This window comes from Perognathus longimembris, chromosome 17 (genome assembly GCF_023159225.1).
Source record: "Perognathus longimembris pacificus isolate PPM17 chromosome 17, ASM2315922v1, whole genome shotgun sequence".
Lineage (NCBI taxonomy): Eukaryota > Metazoa > Chordata > Mammalia > Rodentia > Heteromyidae > Perognathus > Perognathus longimembris.
The window spans coordinates 36,189,654-36,208,014 of record NC_063177.1 but is presented as its reverse complement, the minus strand read 5'-3'; the positions used below and the strand labels follow the sequence as shown (position 1 = coordinate 36,208,014).

At 41.6% G+C, this 18,361-nt stretch overlaps 1 protein-coding gene across 2 annotated transcripts in view; it reads left to right on the top strand.

Moving 5' to 3' along the window:
- The first annotated feature begins 8,418 nt into the window (after nt 1-8,418).
- The window catches only part of Npepps (aminopeptidase puromycin sensitive), a 75,813-nt gene continuing 65,870 nt past the window's right edge, over nt 8,419-18,361 (top strand). Inside the window, exon 1 of one of the 2 annotated variants that reach the window (XM_048365090.1) lies at nt 8,419-8,825. In XM_048365090.1, coding sequence (XP_048221047.1) covers nt 8,556-8,825 — 270 coding nt within the window. In that variant the 5' untranslated portion in view covers nt 8,419-8,555. The remainder of the gene's footprint in view (nt 8,826-18,361) is intronic. The other variant, XM_048365089.1, reaches the window with a different exon arrangement.

The following is an 18,361-nucleotide window of genomic DNA, read 5'->3' as shown; positions in this document are numbered from 1 at the left end:
GCAGTGCTGCGCTGAGTCTGGTTGAAACACTCTGGGAGAGGGCATTCTTTTCAGCATCAGCTGGTGCTCTGTAGCCTGAGATTCTATTACTCTCATTTGAGCTGCCTAGTTATTTCAGCAATCAGATCTTTCTGTCTCCTTCTTTTTATCTGACCTTGACACCAGCTTTTCATGTGCCCTCTTTGCCTTGACTCTGAGGCATATAATCTTTTCATTTTCTTTAAACTCATGCATATTAGAGTTACTGAGACATTTACATGGCTTATGACAACAGTGGAGAATATTTGCAGTCAGAAGTGTCCTACAAAATCTAGGGCATAGGTGGTCTGTCTTTTATTTTAACCTCTGTCAGTTACCTAGGACAAGGATATTTGGAAAGGCGATAGGGCTGGAAATCAGAAACCCTTTTTATCATGGCTCCAGTCTGCTTTGCAGTTAGCCTTGGGCAAATTGCTGCCTTTTTGTAAATCTTATATCAGTTGCTCCTTTCCTTTTATTTAAAGAATCTACAACAATAATAAAAAATAAAAGGAACTCATTTCCAGCTTACTTTGATTATCCTTAAAATTCAACTTATGAATCTTAGGCTTTGTAACATAGCACATTAGATTTTTTTCTATTCCTTTTGAAAAGGGAAAAATAGTCATGGAAAACAAAGGCCTTGAAGATTTTGCCATTTGAATTCCTTGAGGTATTTTTGTGTATGTGGAACAATGGCAGGATTGAACCCAGAGCCTCAAAACATGCTAGTAAAGTGTTCTACCACTGAGCTACATCCCCAGCTTAATTCCTTGTTTACAAGAAGGATGAAGTGTGCCAACTTTCAGGTCTGCAACTTGTAAAAATTTATATTAGAACCCAACCTGGATAGAAGTTCTCCAAAACTGTCTCATGTGAGTGTGCATACACCAGTATTGGAGCTTGAACTCAGGGGACTTATGCTCTTGTCTTGTTGGCTCACAGCTAGCATTACATTACTACAGTGACATCTCCAGTCCTGCATTTTACTGTTTAATTAGAAACAAAGTCTTTCAGACTTTTCTGCCAGTGCTGGCTTTGGATGATGAACCTTCTCGTCTCAGCCTCCTGAGTAGCTACTATTACAGATCTGAGGTACTGGTGCCCAGCTCCTAAACTACTCTTGAATGGTTTGTACTTTTTTGTCTAAAGAATGTTGTCTAATTTTTTTTATTAATGATTTGCCCTAATTCCTGATGTCAGGTCTTGATGTCAAGTCCCATGGGTATCTGTGCTATGCTTCATTCTCAGTGAATGTATATTTTATACAGTGTGATCGCACTTTCAACTAAAATAGACCATATCCAGAAACCCGCTGGTCTAAGTTTCCAGGGCTAAAGAAAATGAGCAGTTTGAATGATGTTTGTCTCTTTGGCTACCATACAACACAGACATGTTACTATTTAAATTTCATTAAAAATATAAAGGCAGCTCCAGTTCCCAGAAGCTGGCCTCCATGTCGATTACTTTCTGAGGAAATATGTAACATCTGAAAATGAATGGATCTTAGTTAGTTACCTTACAGTCTCTCTTTAGCTCTAGCATTATTTGTTTACTAGGGACAAGGTGACTTTTAGTTGAGTCCTGTGAATAAACAGGTCACAAGTCAATTTCTAATTTCCCCTATGTTCTTAAGTTTGTGTTAATCTTGACTCCTAAGTAAACTCAATAGGGAGGCTAGCAGCAGAAGAGTCTCATTCTCAGTTATCTATGTGGCTGAGACAACAAGGGAAATTGCTGTTGTAAAATCACAGCCCACAGAAGAGAATCTACCAGGATGGCGGGCAGGCCTCAATGTCCGGGATTTTTTTCCTCTTTACCCCACCCTCAATCGGGGGCTGGACAAGGGTCAAGCTTATTTTTCTCAGTTGGCATGGGATCAGATAGTGAGGACTAATTCTTGTCAGAGACTTAAGAAGCAAACAGAAATAGAGCCAAAGAGGGAGAAACTGAGGCCTTGATGTTTTTTTTGCCAAGCTGTTGAGGCTTCTTATCCTCTTGGCTACTTAGTCTACTGATTTGATCAACTTGAGCCCACAGTGAGCTTTTTTCTTTTTCTTATTTTTCTTTTGAAGTAAGGGCAAACTTCATTGTGAATATAACACAAACACACTAGCTTCAGAACACTGAAACCTTTAAAGACTTGGGATTCCACAAGAAATGTTGCAGTAGCATTCCAGAGACCCACGCATCAGATGCATTCTTGCTTGCAGCAGAGGGTGCTGGTTTTATCCCCCAATCCACATTCTGCAAAGTCCTGGTGGCTGGCTAACCCTTCTTGACAGGTCATAGCCAAACAGGCTCATCTCACTGTAAGAATCACCAATGAAGGGGCTGAGTTTAAGTGATCTAGCTGCTAGTCATTCAGGATCAGGCTCAGTGAATAAAATCTGAAGTAGTGGTAGTGAGAAGGGACAAAAGTACTGAAAAGGGGAAAAAAAAACAGACGGGGGGGGGCTGGGGAAGGGAAGCAGGACAGGTGGAAGTGTATGACTTCTTCAATTTTCTGATGGGAAGATACTAAGAAAAATAGAAATCTTTTGGACCAGATAGGACCTTTTTTGGCTATAGTTGTCATATTACCACTCTCAAATAAATCTCTGTTCTTTCTCTCCCTCTCTCCATGTCATTATATATTATACATATTATTACATATTATATACAGTGTATAATATATGCATATTATATAGTTACACATCAATTTAGTAATAATACTCTGAGAAGCATATTGAATTAACTTATTTCCCTTACATGAAAAACACAGGATGCAGGGGAAACATTCCATCTACCCACATTTCCAACTGTCATTCCAACAGCCATTTTATTTCCAGGAAAGAGTCAAGGCTGGGGTCTATGGTATCTATTTTCTATGGATTGCGCTCCACATTTTTGTGTGCCTCGCTTTTGGAATCCTTTCATCATATTCCGAAGGTAAGACTTATGTTAAGAGAATTAGAGTTGTAGTTTCGACGCTTGAAATGGCCAGTGAAGCCCATAAGTTCTAACTCAGGAAGACAAATAGTAACTCTGGCAGTACTTTGTTTTGCTCTAACAATGGTGGATTTTGTAATGGTCTCTCAAATTCTTTGTTTTGGCTCCTTTATCCAACTCCTTTATATTTCTTTGCTTTGAAAGATTCAAAGAAACATCTTCCAATGACTTACATTTGTCCTATAAATATTTTACTCCATTTTTTTGGTTTTTATTCGTTGGGCTTGAACTCAGGGTATGGGCACTCTGCCTGAGCTTTTTCACTCAACACTAGCACTCTGGTGCATTGAGCCACAGCACCACTTCTGATTTTCTAGTGGTTAATTGGAGATAAGAGTCTCACAGACATTCCTGCCCAGGCTGACATCAAACTGCAATCCTGAGATCTCAGCTTCCTGAGTAGCTAGGAATACAGGCATGAGCCATCAGCACCCAGCTTCCATTTTTTTTTTTTAACGAAGAATCGTGTGTGAGTGCATGTGTGCACGTGTATGTGTGCCAATATTGGCTTGAACTCGAGGCCTCACCCTCTTACTTGCCTTTTTCATTAAGGCTCTACCACTTGAAACCACACCTCCACTTTTAGCTTCTTTTGCTGGTTAATTGGATTTAAGAGTCTCAGGGACTTTTCTGCCTGGACTGACTTCAAATGTGATCCTCAGATCTCAGCCTCCTGAGTAGCTAGGATTATAGATGTGAGCCACTGGCAACTGGCATGAAGACCATTTTGACATAAGGACAGGTGTTTATTTATTTTTATTGTTGTTCTAAAAATTCTCAAACCATAAATGAACATGCTAAGCAAGTGCTTTATCACAAAGCTACTTCCCTAACTTTCTTTTTATTGAAATTTATGGACTTGCACAGGTTTTTCATTAGTTGATTTCCAAGGGCTTGGTACACAGAAGCCTAGAAATGTTAGAAGTAGGAGTAATGGACTTCAGACTAATGTCTGGAGACATTATTGACTTTCCTATGCCTTCAGAAGCACCATGGAAGGAAATGAGTTTAAGAAAGCCCTTGAGGGCTGGGAATGTGGCTTAGTGGTAGAGTGCTTGCCTAGCATACATAAAACCCTGGGTTTTATTCCTCAGTACCACATAAACAGAAAAGGTTAGAAGTGGCACTGTGGCTCAAGTGATAGAGTGCTAGCCTTGAGCAAAAGAAGCTCAGAGGTAGTGCTCAGGTTCTGAGTTAAAGCCCCAGGACTCTTCTACTGAGCTACATTCTCAGTCCATGTGTGCTTTTGCTTTTAATTTTATTTCTGATTCTATAAAAGAAGATTGTATCTACTCTTAAATCCACACAGTGTCTTTGTGGATTACATCTTGTACATAAAGAAAAGCCTCCAGACTGATGAAAATACTCTTAGTCAATTGGTCAGTCAGTACAAAAAAAATTGATATGTGCTTTGTGTAGGGTCCACTACTGACAGTAATGTGAGAGTGATAAAATAACTCGAAAGTTTTTTTTGTTTTGTTTTTCCTTTTTGGTACACTCAGGGACATTGCCTGCTAAAGCACTGGTCTACACCTCCAATTCTTGTTTGTACTGGTTATTCTGAGACAGGGTCTCCATTTCTGTCTGGGTGCATGCTTGGAGTTCCATCCTCTTGTTTTACCTTCCTTGTGGTTTCTGGGATGACAGCATGCATCACTATGTTCAGCTATCGGATGAGAAGGTGTCTCACAAAATTTTGCCTCAGCTAACCTTGAACCCTGAACCTACTGATCTCAGCCTCATAAGTAGGTAGAATTATGGGTATGAGCCACCATGCTTATCCAGAAATAAGAATGCAAGCTCTTACTAGTAGTATATTTTGAAAACAACAATGAAAACAAATTAAAGATACAATTATAGAACAGAAGAATAAGTACAGATAAATCAGCAAAAATCAGTACTTGTGAGTGAATGGGAAAGGGGTTAGAGTTGGGTGGAGTCAGTCAGTAGGGCTTTCTGGAAAAGGTAAGTTTTAAAGAAGAAGGGAGGGGCATAGACTTGCCCAAAAGGATGATGAGTTCATTCCAGCAATATGCATGAACAATGCTAGAAAAGAAAGAATGAGCAAGCAGTAAGGGATGAGAAACAACCAGGTTGGTTCCTACATACTAGAAAATTTATGTTTAAGAGGATGACAAAACAAAAGTGTAGGAAAATGTTAAGAATAATTAGTGGACAGCCTTAAATGGTTATGAATCAAATTTGCCTTGACAGACAAGAGGGAGCTAGTTAGGTTCTTGCATAATGAAATTGACATTTTAAGAAGCGGAGACACAGATGGATTAGAACATAACAAAACTGGAGTTAGAACTATAGAGATGCTACTCTAAAGCTGTAGAAGAGAGATAAAAATTGCCTGGGTCCCAATTCCAAACCTACCAGTTTTTATCCTAAGACTTTGGGCAAGCCTTTGGACTTCTTGGTGCCTATTTGTGCATCTGTAAAACAGCACTGCCCACCTCACAGAATTTCTCAGATGATTAAAGGAGTATGTGAAAGTGTTTAGCAAGCAGTTAGCAATAATAGTTAAATTACTATTTTATGTTATTTATGTTAAATGTTTATTATGTTAAATTATTTTGTTTCTGTGACTGAAGTAGTGGTAGAAATGCATCCATTTAGGTCAAAACGATTCAGCTTTCCTTGTAAACTTAGCACATATAATTCAGAGTATAACAGGGCAGGCTAGTGTTCAAAACTGCTGCCAAATACAATAAGAATGAGTTACATACATATGACTCTTGGTCACTTGAATTGTAACCAATGAGAATTGAGATAGGATGAAAATGTAAAATATACACTGAATTTCAAAGTCTGGATAAAAAAAGAAGTAAACTATCTCAGTGCTATGTGTGTGTGGATTCTAGGACTTGAAGTAAGGACTTGCTGGGCACAGTCCTTCAGTTTTTTGCTCAAGGCTGGCATTCTACCACCTGAGCCATAACATCACTTTGGGCTTTTTTATGGCTAATTGGACATAAAGTCTCATGGACTTTTTCTACGCAGGCTAACTTTGGACCTTAATCTTCAGATCTCAGTCTCCTGAGTAGTTAGGATTTACAGGCATGAGCCATTGGTGTCCAATGCTTTCAAAATTAGCTGAGTTTTAGTCCAGGCAGCAAAGTCCATAAGACTGTCTCAACTTAACCACCAGAAAATGAGAAGTGGACTGTGGCTCAAAGTGGTAGAACACTAGCCTTGTGTGAAAAAGCTCAAGGACAGCACCTAGGCCCTGAGTTCAAGCCACATGACTGACCAAAGAAAAAAAAATTAGCTGAGTTAGGTGGTGTGCCTTTGTAGTCCCAGCACTTTGGGAAGCTGAGGCAGGAGGATGGACAGTTTGAATCCAGCCTAGTGCACATGGTGGTATCCTACAACAACATACAAAAAAAAAACCCCAGCCACTTCAAAAACATTACATGTTGGAATACTTTTTTAGGTGTGTAAGGTTAAGATGTATTAATTTTACCTGTTTTCTTTTTACTCTTTTGTGATATGGCCATTAGAAAAAAATTAATTCCACCTAGGGACCTACACTATATTTCTGACAGTGCTGGTCCTGTGCAACATTTTGTATTGAGTTTTGGAAGTTAAACTGATTCTGAGAGGTTTCTATAAAAATATATGGTGGGCTGGGAATATGGCCTAGTGGCAAAAGTGCTTGCCTCGTATACATGAAACCCTGGGTTCGATTCCCCAGCACCACATATATAGAAAACGGCCAGAAGTGGCGCTGTGGCTCAAGTGGCAGAGTGCTAGCCTTGAGCAAGAAGAAGCCAGGAATAGTGCTCAGGCCCTGAGTCCAAGGCCCAGGACTGGCCAAAAAATAAATAAATAAATAAATAAAAATTATATATATATATATATATAGCTTAGGGACTGGGAATGTGGCTTAGTGGTAGAGTGCTTGGCTTGCATGCATGAAGCCCTAGGTTTGATTCTTCAGTACCACATAAACAGAAAAAGCTGGAAATGATATTGTGGCTCAAGTGGTAGAGTGCTAGTCTTTTTTGGTTTGTTTGTTTTTTTTGCCAGTCCTGGGCCTTGGACCCAGGGCCTGAGCACTGTCCCTGGCTTCTCTTTGCTCAAGGCTAGCACTCTGTCACTTGAGTCACAGCGCCACTTCTGGCCATTTTCTGTCTATGTGGTGCTGGGGAATCGAACCCAGGGCTTCAAGTATATGAGGCAAGCGCTCTTGCCACTAGGCCATACCACCAGCCCAGAGTGCTAGTCTTGAGCACAGAGAGGCTCAGGGACAGAGCCCAGACCCTGAGTTTAAGCTCCAGGACTGGCAAAAAAAAAAGAAGAAAAAAAAAAGGTTAAAAGAATATGTTTTGTTTAGATTAATCCCTTTGTTCTTGACACTTGTTCATATATAGATCTGAGCTTGTGGGATATCTACAGAATGGAGGGAGCAATAGCCAGCTCATCAGTAAGTCACAATTGGCAAAGGGTCTTTTTGGTTTAAAAAGGAGGAAGCAAAGACAGAAACTGGAAAAGGGGCTGGGCAGCGTAGCTGAGTGTGGCAAAATGCTTGCCTGATATGTTCAAGGCCCCTGGTTACTCCAAAAAAAGGAATAACACGTTATTTTTTTTTATTAGTTTACCTTACTTATACAGAGAGGGGGATTTCATTGCTACATTCCCGCATGTTTTACAACCTACTTCAATCTCAACCATTCTGTGACTCTTCCTTTCTTCCCCTTTTCCCCTAAACAAAAGAATTTCAAAGGATTTCACTGTTCTGCTTTCATACTTGCAAACAATCCACTTCGACCTTATTCAAACTCATCCATCTTCCTTTGTAACACTTCAAACATTACATCATAGGTACAACAATCTTCCAAAGTTTTGTTCAAGGTCCAAGTGTCATTGGCTGAAGTAACTTGGATTATAGATTACAAAAAAAAATCCCCCCCCCCCCCCAATCTTCTCTTGAGCTTGATATTTAAAGCCGGAACGAGGCCCCTGGGGTCAGAGTTTCCAGCTGATACCAAGGGAGAACGTAGCTTGGGGTCTGCTTTGAATTGCCCTATTAACGTGTTCCCACCATAGCTGACCTGGCCAAGCGGGAAGGCCTCCGCTGCCCCCGGCGGCTCCAGCCCCTCCGGCCTGCCCCTCCACTCTGCCAGCTCTTCCGGGCTGTGTCCCCGGCTCGCAGGCCGCCCCTCCTTCCCCCAGCAGCCCCGGACAGGTGCAGCGCCAGGATCCGCCTCGCGCCCTCCGGCCCGCCGGCCGCGCCCTCGCCGCCCCGCCCCCTGCGCCGCGCACGCGCTCCGCGGGGGCGCGCCCGGCCGCGGGGCCGCGCACGCAGCTACCGCTGCCGCCGCCTCCCTCCTTCCCTCCCTCCCTTCCTCCCTCCCTTCTTGCGGGCCCTCCTCCCCTTCCCTCCCCTCCGCCCCCTTCCCCGTAGGCAGTCTGCCCGCCCGCCCGCCCGCTCGCTCGCACAGCCGCCCTCCCGGCCCCTGGCGCTCGGGCTGGGTCTCTGCCCCCCGCCCCCAGGCTCTCCCGGTGGCTCTCCTCCGGCGGTCGCCCGCGCTCGGTGGATGTGGCTGGCCGCCGCCGCCCCCTCCCTCGCTCGCCGCCTGCTCTTCCTCGGCCCTCCGCCTCCTCCCCTCCTCCTTCTCCTCCTCAGCCGCTCCTTTCGCCGCCGCCGCCGCCGCCTCCACCTCCACAGCCTGGGCCTCGCCGAGATGCCGGAGAAGAGGCCCTTCGAGCGGCTGCCTGCCGATGTGTCTCCCATCAACTACAGCCTTTGCCTCAAGCCCGACTTGCTGGACTTCACCTTCGAGGGCAAGCTGGAGGCCGCCGCCCAGGTACGGCGACCCTCGGGCGCCGGGGGCGAGCTGCGGGCGAGTAGTTAGGCCGCGCCGGCGGGCTGGGCTGGGCTGGGGTGGGGGTGGGGGTGGGGGGCGGCCGGGAGGGCGAGTCGGCCGCAGGGCGGCCCCGGCACTGGCGCGCCCCTCCGGGCGGCCGGCGGGCGCTGGGCCGCCGCGCTCTACCCCGCGGGGGCCGGGGGTCAGGGCCGCGCCGCGGGGCCCGGGCGCTCGAATCCCCGGCGAGCACACCTGTGTGGGGCGCACCCCCCTCCCCCCGCCTTCCGGGGCTGCTGGAGGTCGCGGGAGCAGGGGGGAGGGTCTTGGGAGTCCCAGCTCGGTCTCAGCCTTGTGACTCTGTTCTCGTCTCTGGTTGTCCCCACACCCCACTGGGGAGAGATTGGAGGAGGCAGTCATCGGGGGACCCGGGCCGCCACGCTGGAGCGAGGAGGGGAGCTTCTAGAAGGGGAGGGGGGGGGCTAGAGTGGAACCAGAATGTTAATCCCAGGCAACCTCGCCGAGTTCTCCCCGCCTGCTTGTGCCCGGAGGCTGGGTTTTCATGATGATCCGCCTCCTCCCCCTTCCCCTCTAGTGACAGTGCAGCAGTGACTTTGTTCTCTCCCAACCTCTCTCGGGAAGCTGCGGGAGAACCCCCTTCTCCGCGTTTCCCCTGGTCTTCCTTGCGTTCCACCCTTTGAAGTTGGTGGATTTATTGCTACAGTGATGGTTGCTTAGCAGTCTCCTTCTCTGAAAGAAGCTCTTAGTTTTAGTATATACCACTGGTGAAAATATTCCATTACTCTTCATTGCAGTTTTTGGTGAATCATACTTTCCTCCCTCTTCTCTCTCGCAGCATTATCTAAAGTATTGTTTTAACTTTGGGGAGGATTAGTATAGGTGTCCTCCAAAGAGTCTGAACAATAGATTTTCATGATATGTGTGTGTGTGTGTTACACAAAGTTTGAAATGAAAAATGGCTATACAGCTATTAAGCAGCTATATGGTGATAAATGTATTTTGTTTCTTTTCCAACTGCAACCAGGGGAAGAAATCAATAGGCCTTAGCCTGAAAGATCAAGGTGTGTGTGTGTAGCAATGAAACCAAAGAAATGTAAACTAATGCTGGAATGAATTGAAAGTTGGCAATTGCCTATGAAAGCCAAGAGGGTTTGATAATCAGATTGAAAATATTTCTAGAAGTACAAATTTTAGAAGTAGATTTGGGGTATATATAGATTTGAACAAGCATAAAGGCCCTAGAGTCTGGTTGCATCAAGAGGCAGAACTTCTTCAAAAGTCAGGTGATTTAAAAATTTTCCATTAAGAAAATAAATCAGACTGGGAGTTCGAGGCTCAGGCCTGTAATCCTAACTACTCTGGAGGCTGAGACCTAGGGACCTCAGTTCTAAGCTAACCACCAGGAAGCAGGGAAGTCGTATCCCTAAATTAACCACTGAAAAACTGGAAGTGGAGTTGTGACTCTTAAGAGGTATAGGCTAGCCTTGAACAAAAACGGCTTGCAGACAGCCCCCAGGCTGAGTTCAAGACCCAAGACAAATAAACAAGGATGTATGCATTTTGAGTATAAATTAGAATTTGAGAGGGTTATTTAGGTAAATGGTTTAACCCAAGTGATTAGAGTTGTTTGATATATATTGGAAGGGGGCAGATGGAAGGGATTATAAACAGTAGAATGTTTTGTAACTTGGCAAACCTTTGGAAGAAGGACCTAGCCACTGTGGATGAGTTTGCATTATGTGAAAAGACCAACATTAAAAAGTAATTCATGGAGCTGAGAATGTTTCTTTTTCTTTTTTTTTTTTTTCTGGGAATGTTTCTTAGTGGTAGAGTGCTTGCCTAAGCATCCATGATGCCCTGGGTTCCTCAACACCACATAAACCAGAAAAAGTCAGAATTGGTGCTGTGGCTCACGTGGCAGAGTGCTTGAGCAAAAGGAAGCCTGGGACAGTGCTCAGGCCCTGAGTTCAAGCCCCAGGACTGGCTAAAAAAAACAAAAACGTAATTTGTTTCTTAACCCATTGGTAGCGTGGTGGATTCATAATTTTGGGAGGTAAAATGTGTAGGGAAAAGAATTCAGGAAAATAATGTACAGATTTTTAAGTTTATTTACTAGGAATTCAGTTTTATTGAACTCTTGTAAGGAACAAGGACTGGATATCATGCTTTTCCTTACCCTTTTCTCCACTTTTCCAAAGAGATGTGAAGTATGTGGAGACTACTTTTTTTTTTTGCCAGTCTTGGGGCTGGAACTCAGTTCCTGGGAGTTATCTCTGCCTCTTTGTGTTCAAAGCTAGTGCTTGAGCCTCGGTACTACTTCCTGCTTTTTCTGAGTAGTTTATTATTGGAGATAAGAGTCTTACAGTCTTTCTTGCTCAAGCTGGCTTTGAACTGTGATCCTCAGATCTCAGCCTCCTGAGTAGCTAGGATTACAGGTGTGAGGCACTAGCTCCTGGCTAGGAAGACTGCTTTTGGCCATTTGGTAATATGTTAGCTAATAGCAGGGATTTGTTAATTTGTTTTGTTTTTGGAGACAGTCTTGAGTGTTTGCAACATAGCAAGTTAGACTGGCTTCTAATTTTAATCCTCCTACTTCAGCCTTCAGAGTAGCTGGGATTATGGGTGCATACTACTGTGCTTGGCTGACCTATTTATTTGATACAAGAAAATAAATGAATCTTCTTAGTAATATGAGCTTTTCAAAGAATTTTTTTCTAGAAATCTTTTTTTCAGGTTAGGTGGTAACATAAAGATAGCACAATAGAGAATTAATGGATGATTGGACTTTTAAATTGTACCTGTTAACACATTTGGAAGTGTAAAAGAGGAGTTAGCATTTGTAAGAACTAAGTAGAAGCATATATTAGTATTTGGAAAAAAACACAAATTGAAGCTGTAAGTTTAAATTGTAGCATTATACGGTATCTTATTAGAGAAATTAACAACTATTTTTTTTTTTTTGCCAGGCCTGGGCCTTGAACTCAGGGCCTGAGCACTGTCCCAGGCTTCCTTTTGCTCAAGGCTAGCACTCTGCCACTTGAGCCACAGCACCACTTCTGGCCGTTTTCTATATATGTGGTACTGGGGAATCGAACCCAGGGCTTCATGTATACGAGGCAAGCTCTCTTGCCACTAGGCCATATTCCCAGCCCCTTTTTTGGGGGGGGGGAATCCTGGGGCTTGGACTCGGGGCCTGAGCATTGTCCCTGGCTTCTTTTTGCTCAAGGCTAGCAGAGAGCACTCTGCCACTTAAGCCACAGCGCCACTTCTGGCCATTTTCTGTATATGTGGTGCTGGGGAATTGAACCCAGGGCCTCATGTATACGAGGCAAGCACTCTTGCCACTAGGCCATATCCCCAGCCCCTCATTAACAACTATTTTTAAAAATCTACATTTATAAATGATAGTAGGTCACTTTTCTAACAGTTGGAATCACATTACACAAAGTATGCAAGTTGCTTGGTTGCTTTAGTTGCAAAATTTTATGATAAGAGTAGAGTATTTGTACAGGTTACATATTAGAAACTTAGTATATTTTTAACCTAGCCTGGGGTGTGGACTTTCCAAAAGGTGAAAAAAAAGAGACAGTATTTAGTGATTTAAGAATTTATTGGGGGGGGGGGCTGGGAATATGGCCTAGTGGCAAAAGTGCTTGCCTCCTACACAGGAAGCCCTGGGTTTGATTCCTCAGCACCACATATATAGAAAAAAGCCGGAAGTGGCGCTGTGGTTCAAGAGGTAGAGTGCTAGCCTTGAGCAAAAAGAAGCCAGGGACAGTGCTCAGGCCCTGAGTCCAAGCCCCAGGACTGACAAAAAAAAAAAAAAAGAAAAATTGGGGGGGGGAAAAAACCAAACTATTTGACTTTGACATAAAATGAATGTTTTCTAATTCATTAGGTTTTGAAAATGTGTTTTTTATGAGCCTGGAGGAATTTCTGGTACTTAGAACATAACTTTAAGTCCTTCATTTTCTTTCCCTTATTTTTACATTGGATACTTGAGATTAGTGAACTTTTGTAGACATTTCAAATTATAATTTTGTTCTTCCTTTATGGCTAATTTATTAAAATGGATTGTTATAAGTTTACATGAGTGTGACTACAGTTCTTGGTTATAAATGTATAGTGATTGATTCAGTAGTTGGACTTCCTCTTATGGAATATTTGTACCAGAGAAATTAACTTCATGAAGGCTAAAAATCTGGATATTCTAGCCTGTCTCTGGTACAAATAAAATATTCATGTTGGGGATGACTAAATCAGCACTAAGAGGAGAGTTACAGATATATTGGTTTGTTTGGCAGGCTAAAAACTTGGCATCTAAATGGTTGTTATTGTCAACCCTATGTTGCAAAATTTTCTGCCTGTTTTACTGTAATTTTTTTGTTATTGCTTAAAAATGGTAAATTTAATAATTTGTTAGCATTGTTAAATGGTCTTAAATTTTAGGTTGAGGGTGGGTAGCTTAGTATCAAAACACATGTTTCAAAGGCCCTGGGTACAATCCCCAACACCCCTTTCTCCCCCCAAAAATTAAATTTGGAAGCTTGGTGGTGAGGAAATTGTTCAGATTTTTGAAATGTATCTATAAGAAAATAAGTATAAGAAACTGTAAGAGCTAGACTCAGTCAGTAGTTTCTCAATGTTTTCTGTGTTTAGCTTTGTATAATGTTATCTGGCACCATATTCTGTAATGAATTTTCCAAATAAATGAAGCTTATCCTTTACTATGGCATCTAGGCTTTTTAAAAAATGGTGATTTTGATGGAAATATTCCTAGAATATATTACCTTTTAAGGCTTTATAACTTTTGATAATCCTTTCTCCATCCTTCCCTCCGTCCTTTCTTGTCTCCTCCTTTTTCTTTCTTTCCCATAAAAGTTACTGTAAACTATAATTTATTAGTTTTTGTTTTCCTTGCTTAGGTTATTATTGCTGCTCATGATGCCTTGCTGCTGGCCTGTTTTGTGATTTCTTCACTATTCTGTTTTACTGAACTTGAGCTGAAGAGGTCTAATTTAGCCAGATAAATAAGTTTGTTCGAGCTGAAAATTAATATTTTAAGTGAGAGTCTGGATTGTCTTGAGTAAAGGGCATGGGCTTTATTGTATGGACTTTGTACCATGTATTGTAGCTTTGCATATGGGCCTTTTTTAACTTCCTGGTTCTGCATAATTGATATTGTCTAATACAACCTGGATAAATGTGGTCTTGAGTTGTAAATTATCTATGAAGCTTCTCTGAACTTTGCCACATAAATGAGCCGTGTGTGTGTGTGTGTGTGTGTGTGTGTGTGTGTGTGTGTCTCAAGTGGCAGCCTTCTGCTAAACTGGAAATGAGTCCCATGGCCTTTCCTGCTTTGTCTTGGAACTTAGGATCCTCAGATCTCAAACTACTGAGTAGCTAGGGTTACAGGCAAGATCCTAGGGCCAGCTATTCTATTGTAAAGTAAATCTTACTCTAATCTGTACATGAGTCAATGGAAAAAGACTGAGCCTTCTGATAGTTGTTTTGTTATTAACTGAGATTAATTCTTCAGATTTTAGAGGTTTTGTTTTGAACACCATACAAACATGTGGTTATTGATTTATTTGGTTATATGTAATCTTTTTCAAAATTTAAATCCAAATATTCTTAGGAATACAGAAAAGTAACCCACCACTCAGATTTAATGTTTGCCTCATTTGCATCATTCTACTTGTGGGAAAACGTGAAAGTTACTACTAAAATTCATTTTCTTTTTTTTTCTATGTTATTTCTTCCTACATATAGTTTTAAACTTTTATTGGGTACGCAAGTAGCCACTAATTATATATAATGTTTTGTAATTAAGTAAATGTCCTATGTAGTTAAACTTTTTTTTTACATGAATGTTACTTATATTTGACTTCCTCTTATTTGTTCTTTTCAAATTTTCTTTCTTGTTAGAAAACTTGATTCAGTTTGAATTAACTTTTATTTGCTACTTGTTGAGTTGAGAAATTATATCACTGTTCTACCAGGGCAACTATTACAAAACTTGAGTAATAAAATCAGTTAGGGAAAGTGACTCAGTCTCCTGACGGATTGTTATTGGAATTGTCACATTGGATATTTTCTTTTATTAATACCTCTGGACTTTGTCAATTAGAAAAAAAATGGATTGAATCTCACTATAGTAAATGTCAGAGGTATTTTTGAGTGATTGTAGTAAAAACTCATTCAGGAATAAATTGTTTCAGATTGCTACATCCCTAGCTCATAGGAAACTTCCATTGTAAAATTGTTACCAAGGGTCATGCTGCCTCTTCAGAACAGCTATTGCTTAGCATGTGGTTCAGTTAAAGTACAGTCTGTAGAGGAGTTTAAAAAGACTTAACCCTGGAGTTGAAGCAAAGAAGGGATATAATAACATTCTGTCCTTTAATAGCATCAAATGGAAAAATAGAGAGTGATCTTGTTATCAACATAATTTGTATGCCAACTTTAACACTTGTTAACATTGGAAACTTAAGATTTTTTTTTTTGCCAGTCTTGGAGCTTGGACTCAGGGCCTGAGCACTGTCAAGGCACAAGGCTAGCACTCTGCCATTTGAGCCACAGTGCCACTTCTGGCCGTTTTCTGTATATGTGGTGCTGGGGAATTGAACCCAGGGCTTCATGTATATGAGGCAAGCTCTCTAGGCCATATCCCCAGCCCGAAACTTGAGATTTTTATGTTGAAATTAACTTGAATTTTTTTTTCTTGTCATGGGGCTTGAACTTAGGGCCTGGGTGCTGTCCCTAGCATTTTTTGCTCAAACTTAATTGCTCTACCATTTTGAGCCACAGCACCAATTCTGTTGGGTTTTTTTTTTTTTTTTTTTTGGTGGTTTATTGGAGATAAGAATCTCATGGACTTTCTTTCCTGCCCAGGCTGGCTTTGAACTACCATTCTCAGATTTCAGCCTTCTCATTAGCTAGGATTATAAATATGAACAACCAGTGCCTGGCTTTAAATTTTTGTTGTTAGTAGAACACACAGGTAATACTTACTAACATAGTGGTGTTAGAGTATGAGTAAACATATATTATACCATCACAGCAGTGCTATTATTGGGAAAATACAAAAAAGATTTTTATTATACTATGTTAAAGTCAACATATATGCCTGTGTCAATATGGATTATTTTAAAATTACCTTTCCTAGAAAATACATACTGATAACCAAAGCTCTGTATTTTAATCAGGAACTTTATAAATTGTTAGGTGAATGCTGTTAGGACATGATTAATCTCAGGTGTGTTTGTCTTCAATCAATTACGTGGTATTAATCACTATTAGGCAGTAAGTGCTAACATAATCACTTTTTTTTCACAATCATTTTCCATAGACTATCTTCTCTTTTCCCTTTTATTTGGGAGGGGAGTTAGGATCTGGGTTTGTGTTAGGATATAGCTTTTTGATTGGTAGATAGGTACACTGGCATTTGAACCATGACGTCAGCCCAATTATCACCCCCCCCCTTTTTTTTTTTTTGCAGGTTCTGGGGGTTGACCTCGGCCTGGGTGCTATTCCTGGGCCTCTTTGTGCTCAAGGCTAGCACTCTACTTTCTTGACTCTTCTAGAGTAGCTGGATTGAGTAGTTTGAGTAGCTAAGGGTAACAGGCATGAGCCATTGGCGCCCAGTCAATTATCCCATTTTTGTTCACCTTTTTAAATCATTCAGTGCATCTCTAATATAGGGCATAATATACTGACTGATTTTTAAAATCTGAATTGGTGTTCTAGTTTTTTTCTTTTTTGTTTTGAGATAGTTTTGCTGTGTTATTCACTCAAGCTTGTCTTGAATTCAGGCCAGCGTCAAACTCAGACTAGCCTGGAACTCTGCCTCAGCTGCCCCAGTGCTGGGATTACAATAGTACACCATGTTCTGAGGACTTCTCTGTGTCTACCTACCTACCTACCTACATATTTACCTATTTATTTATTTATTTATTGTGCTGGTTGGGGGCTTCACTCAGGGCCTGGGCACTGTCCGTGAGCTTTTGTGCTCAAGGCTAGCACTCTACCAGTTGAGCCACAGCTCCATTCCACTTTCAGCTTTTTGGTTGTTAATTGGAGATAAGACTTTCCTGCCTGGGCTAGCTTGGATTTAGGGCCTGGGCAAGGTCCCTGGCTTCTTTTTACACAAGGCTAGCACTCTGCCACTTGAGCCATAGCACCACTTCCGATGTTTTCTGTTTATGTGGTGCTGAGGAATCGAACCCAGGCTTCATGCATGCTAGGCAAGCACTCTACCACTAAGCCACATTCTCAGCCCCCTACAGTTCTATTTTTAATAAGTATTTTTATTCCTTTAGTTCTTATTCTTCACTCTACCAAAAATGGCAATATCCTGAAAAAATTTTTTGTAACTATTAAGTAACAAGCAACATAATTCATTACTATAAACAGCTGGATTTTCCCTAAACAGAGAAGGAATTGGAATGTAATTGGATGTTGGGGGTAGTCTTGTCTTTCCAGAGTACACAAACATTTTTAAATACTTTGAGAATGCTTACAATGATACTGTGCTAAGGGTGGGTTAGCACATGTAATGTTTTACAGGTGTCTTGGTATTTAGTAGATTAACCGTTTTTCTACTATTAAAATTTATTGTAGATGTGATGGATCACAATGTGATTGCCTAGATAAGAATTAAGACCAGGAACTAAACCACTGTTACTATTTTGTTGGTATAAACTTTAAACTCTGAAGGATTTTCTTTTATTCATTTTGTCCTTTGGAGCAAACCCCAGTTAAGTGCTTCATTTTTCTGTTTTTTTACATGTCTGTCTTTTCTCTCAAGACAACTTATGAATAAGCAAATAGATATATTTTTTTCTTTTTTGTTCAAATGTTTTGTCAGAAATGGCCAGTTGGGCAAAACGATTTTAGTGCTGTATGGATATGTCCTGGTGTGAAGGAATATAGCCACTTAAAAAAAAATTTTTTTTTTTTTTTTGCCAGTCCTGGGGCTTGGACTCAGGGTCTGAGCACTGTCCCTGGCTTCCTTTTGCTCAAGGCTAACACTCAACCACTTGAACCACAGCGCCACTTCCAGCGTTTTCTGTTTATGTGGTGCTGAGTAATCAAACCCAGGGCTTCATGCATGCAAGGCAAGCACTCTACTGCAAAGCCATATTCCCAGCCCCTAAATTTTTTTTTTTTTTTTTTTTTTTTGGCCAGTCCTGGGGCTTGGACTCAGGGCCTGAGCACTGTCCCTGGCTTCTTTTTGCTCAAGGCTAGCACTCTGCCACTTGAGCCACAGCGCCACTTCTGGCAGTTTTCTATATATGTGGTGCTGGGGAATCTAACCTAAGGCTTCATGTGTGTGAGGCAAGCACTCTTGCCACTAGGCCATATTCCCAGCTTCCCTAAGTCTTTTTTTTTTTTTTTAAAGCATTCATTAAATGACATTTTTGTTTTAAGACAGGAAGATTTAGAAAATGGTTTAAAAAATATATGGTGCTAGGTTTGATCCCAGGGTCTCTGCATGCTAGGAACAAGGGTTTGAA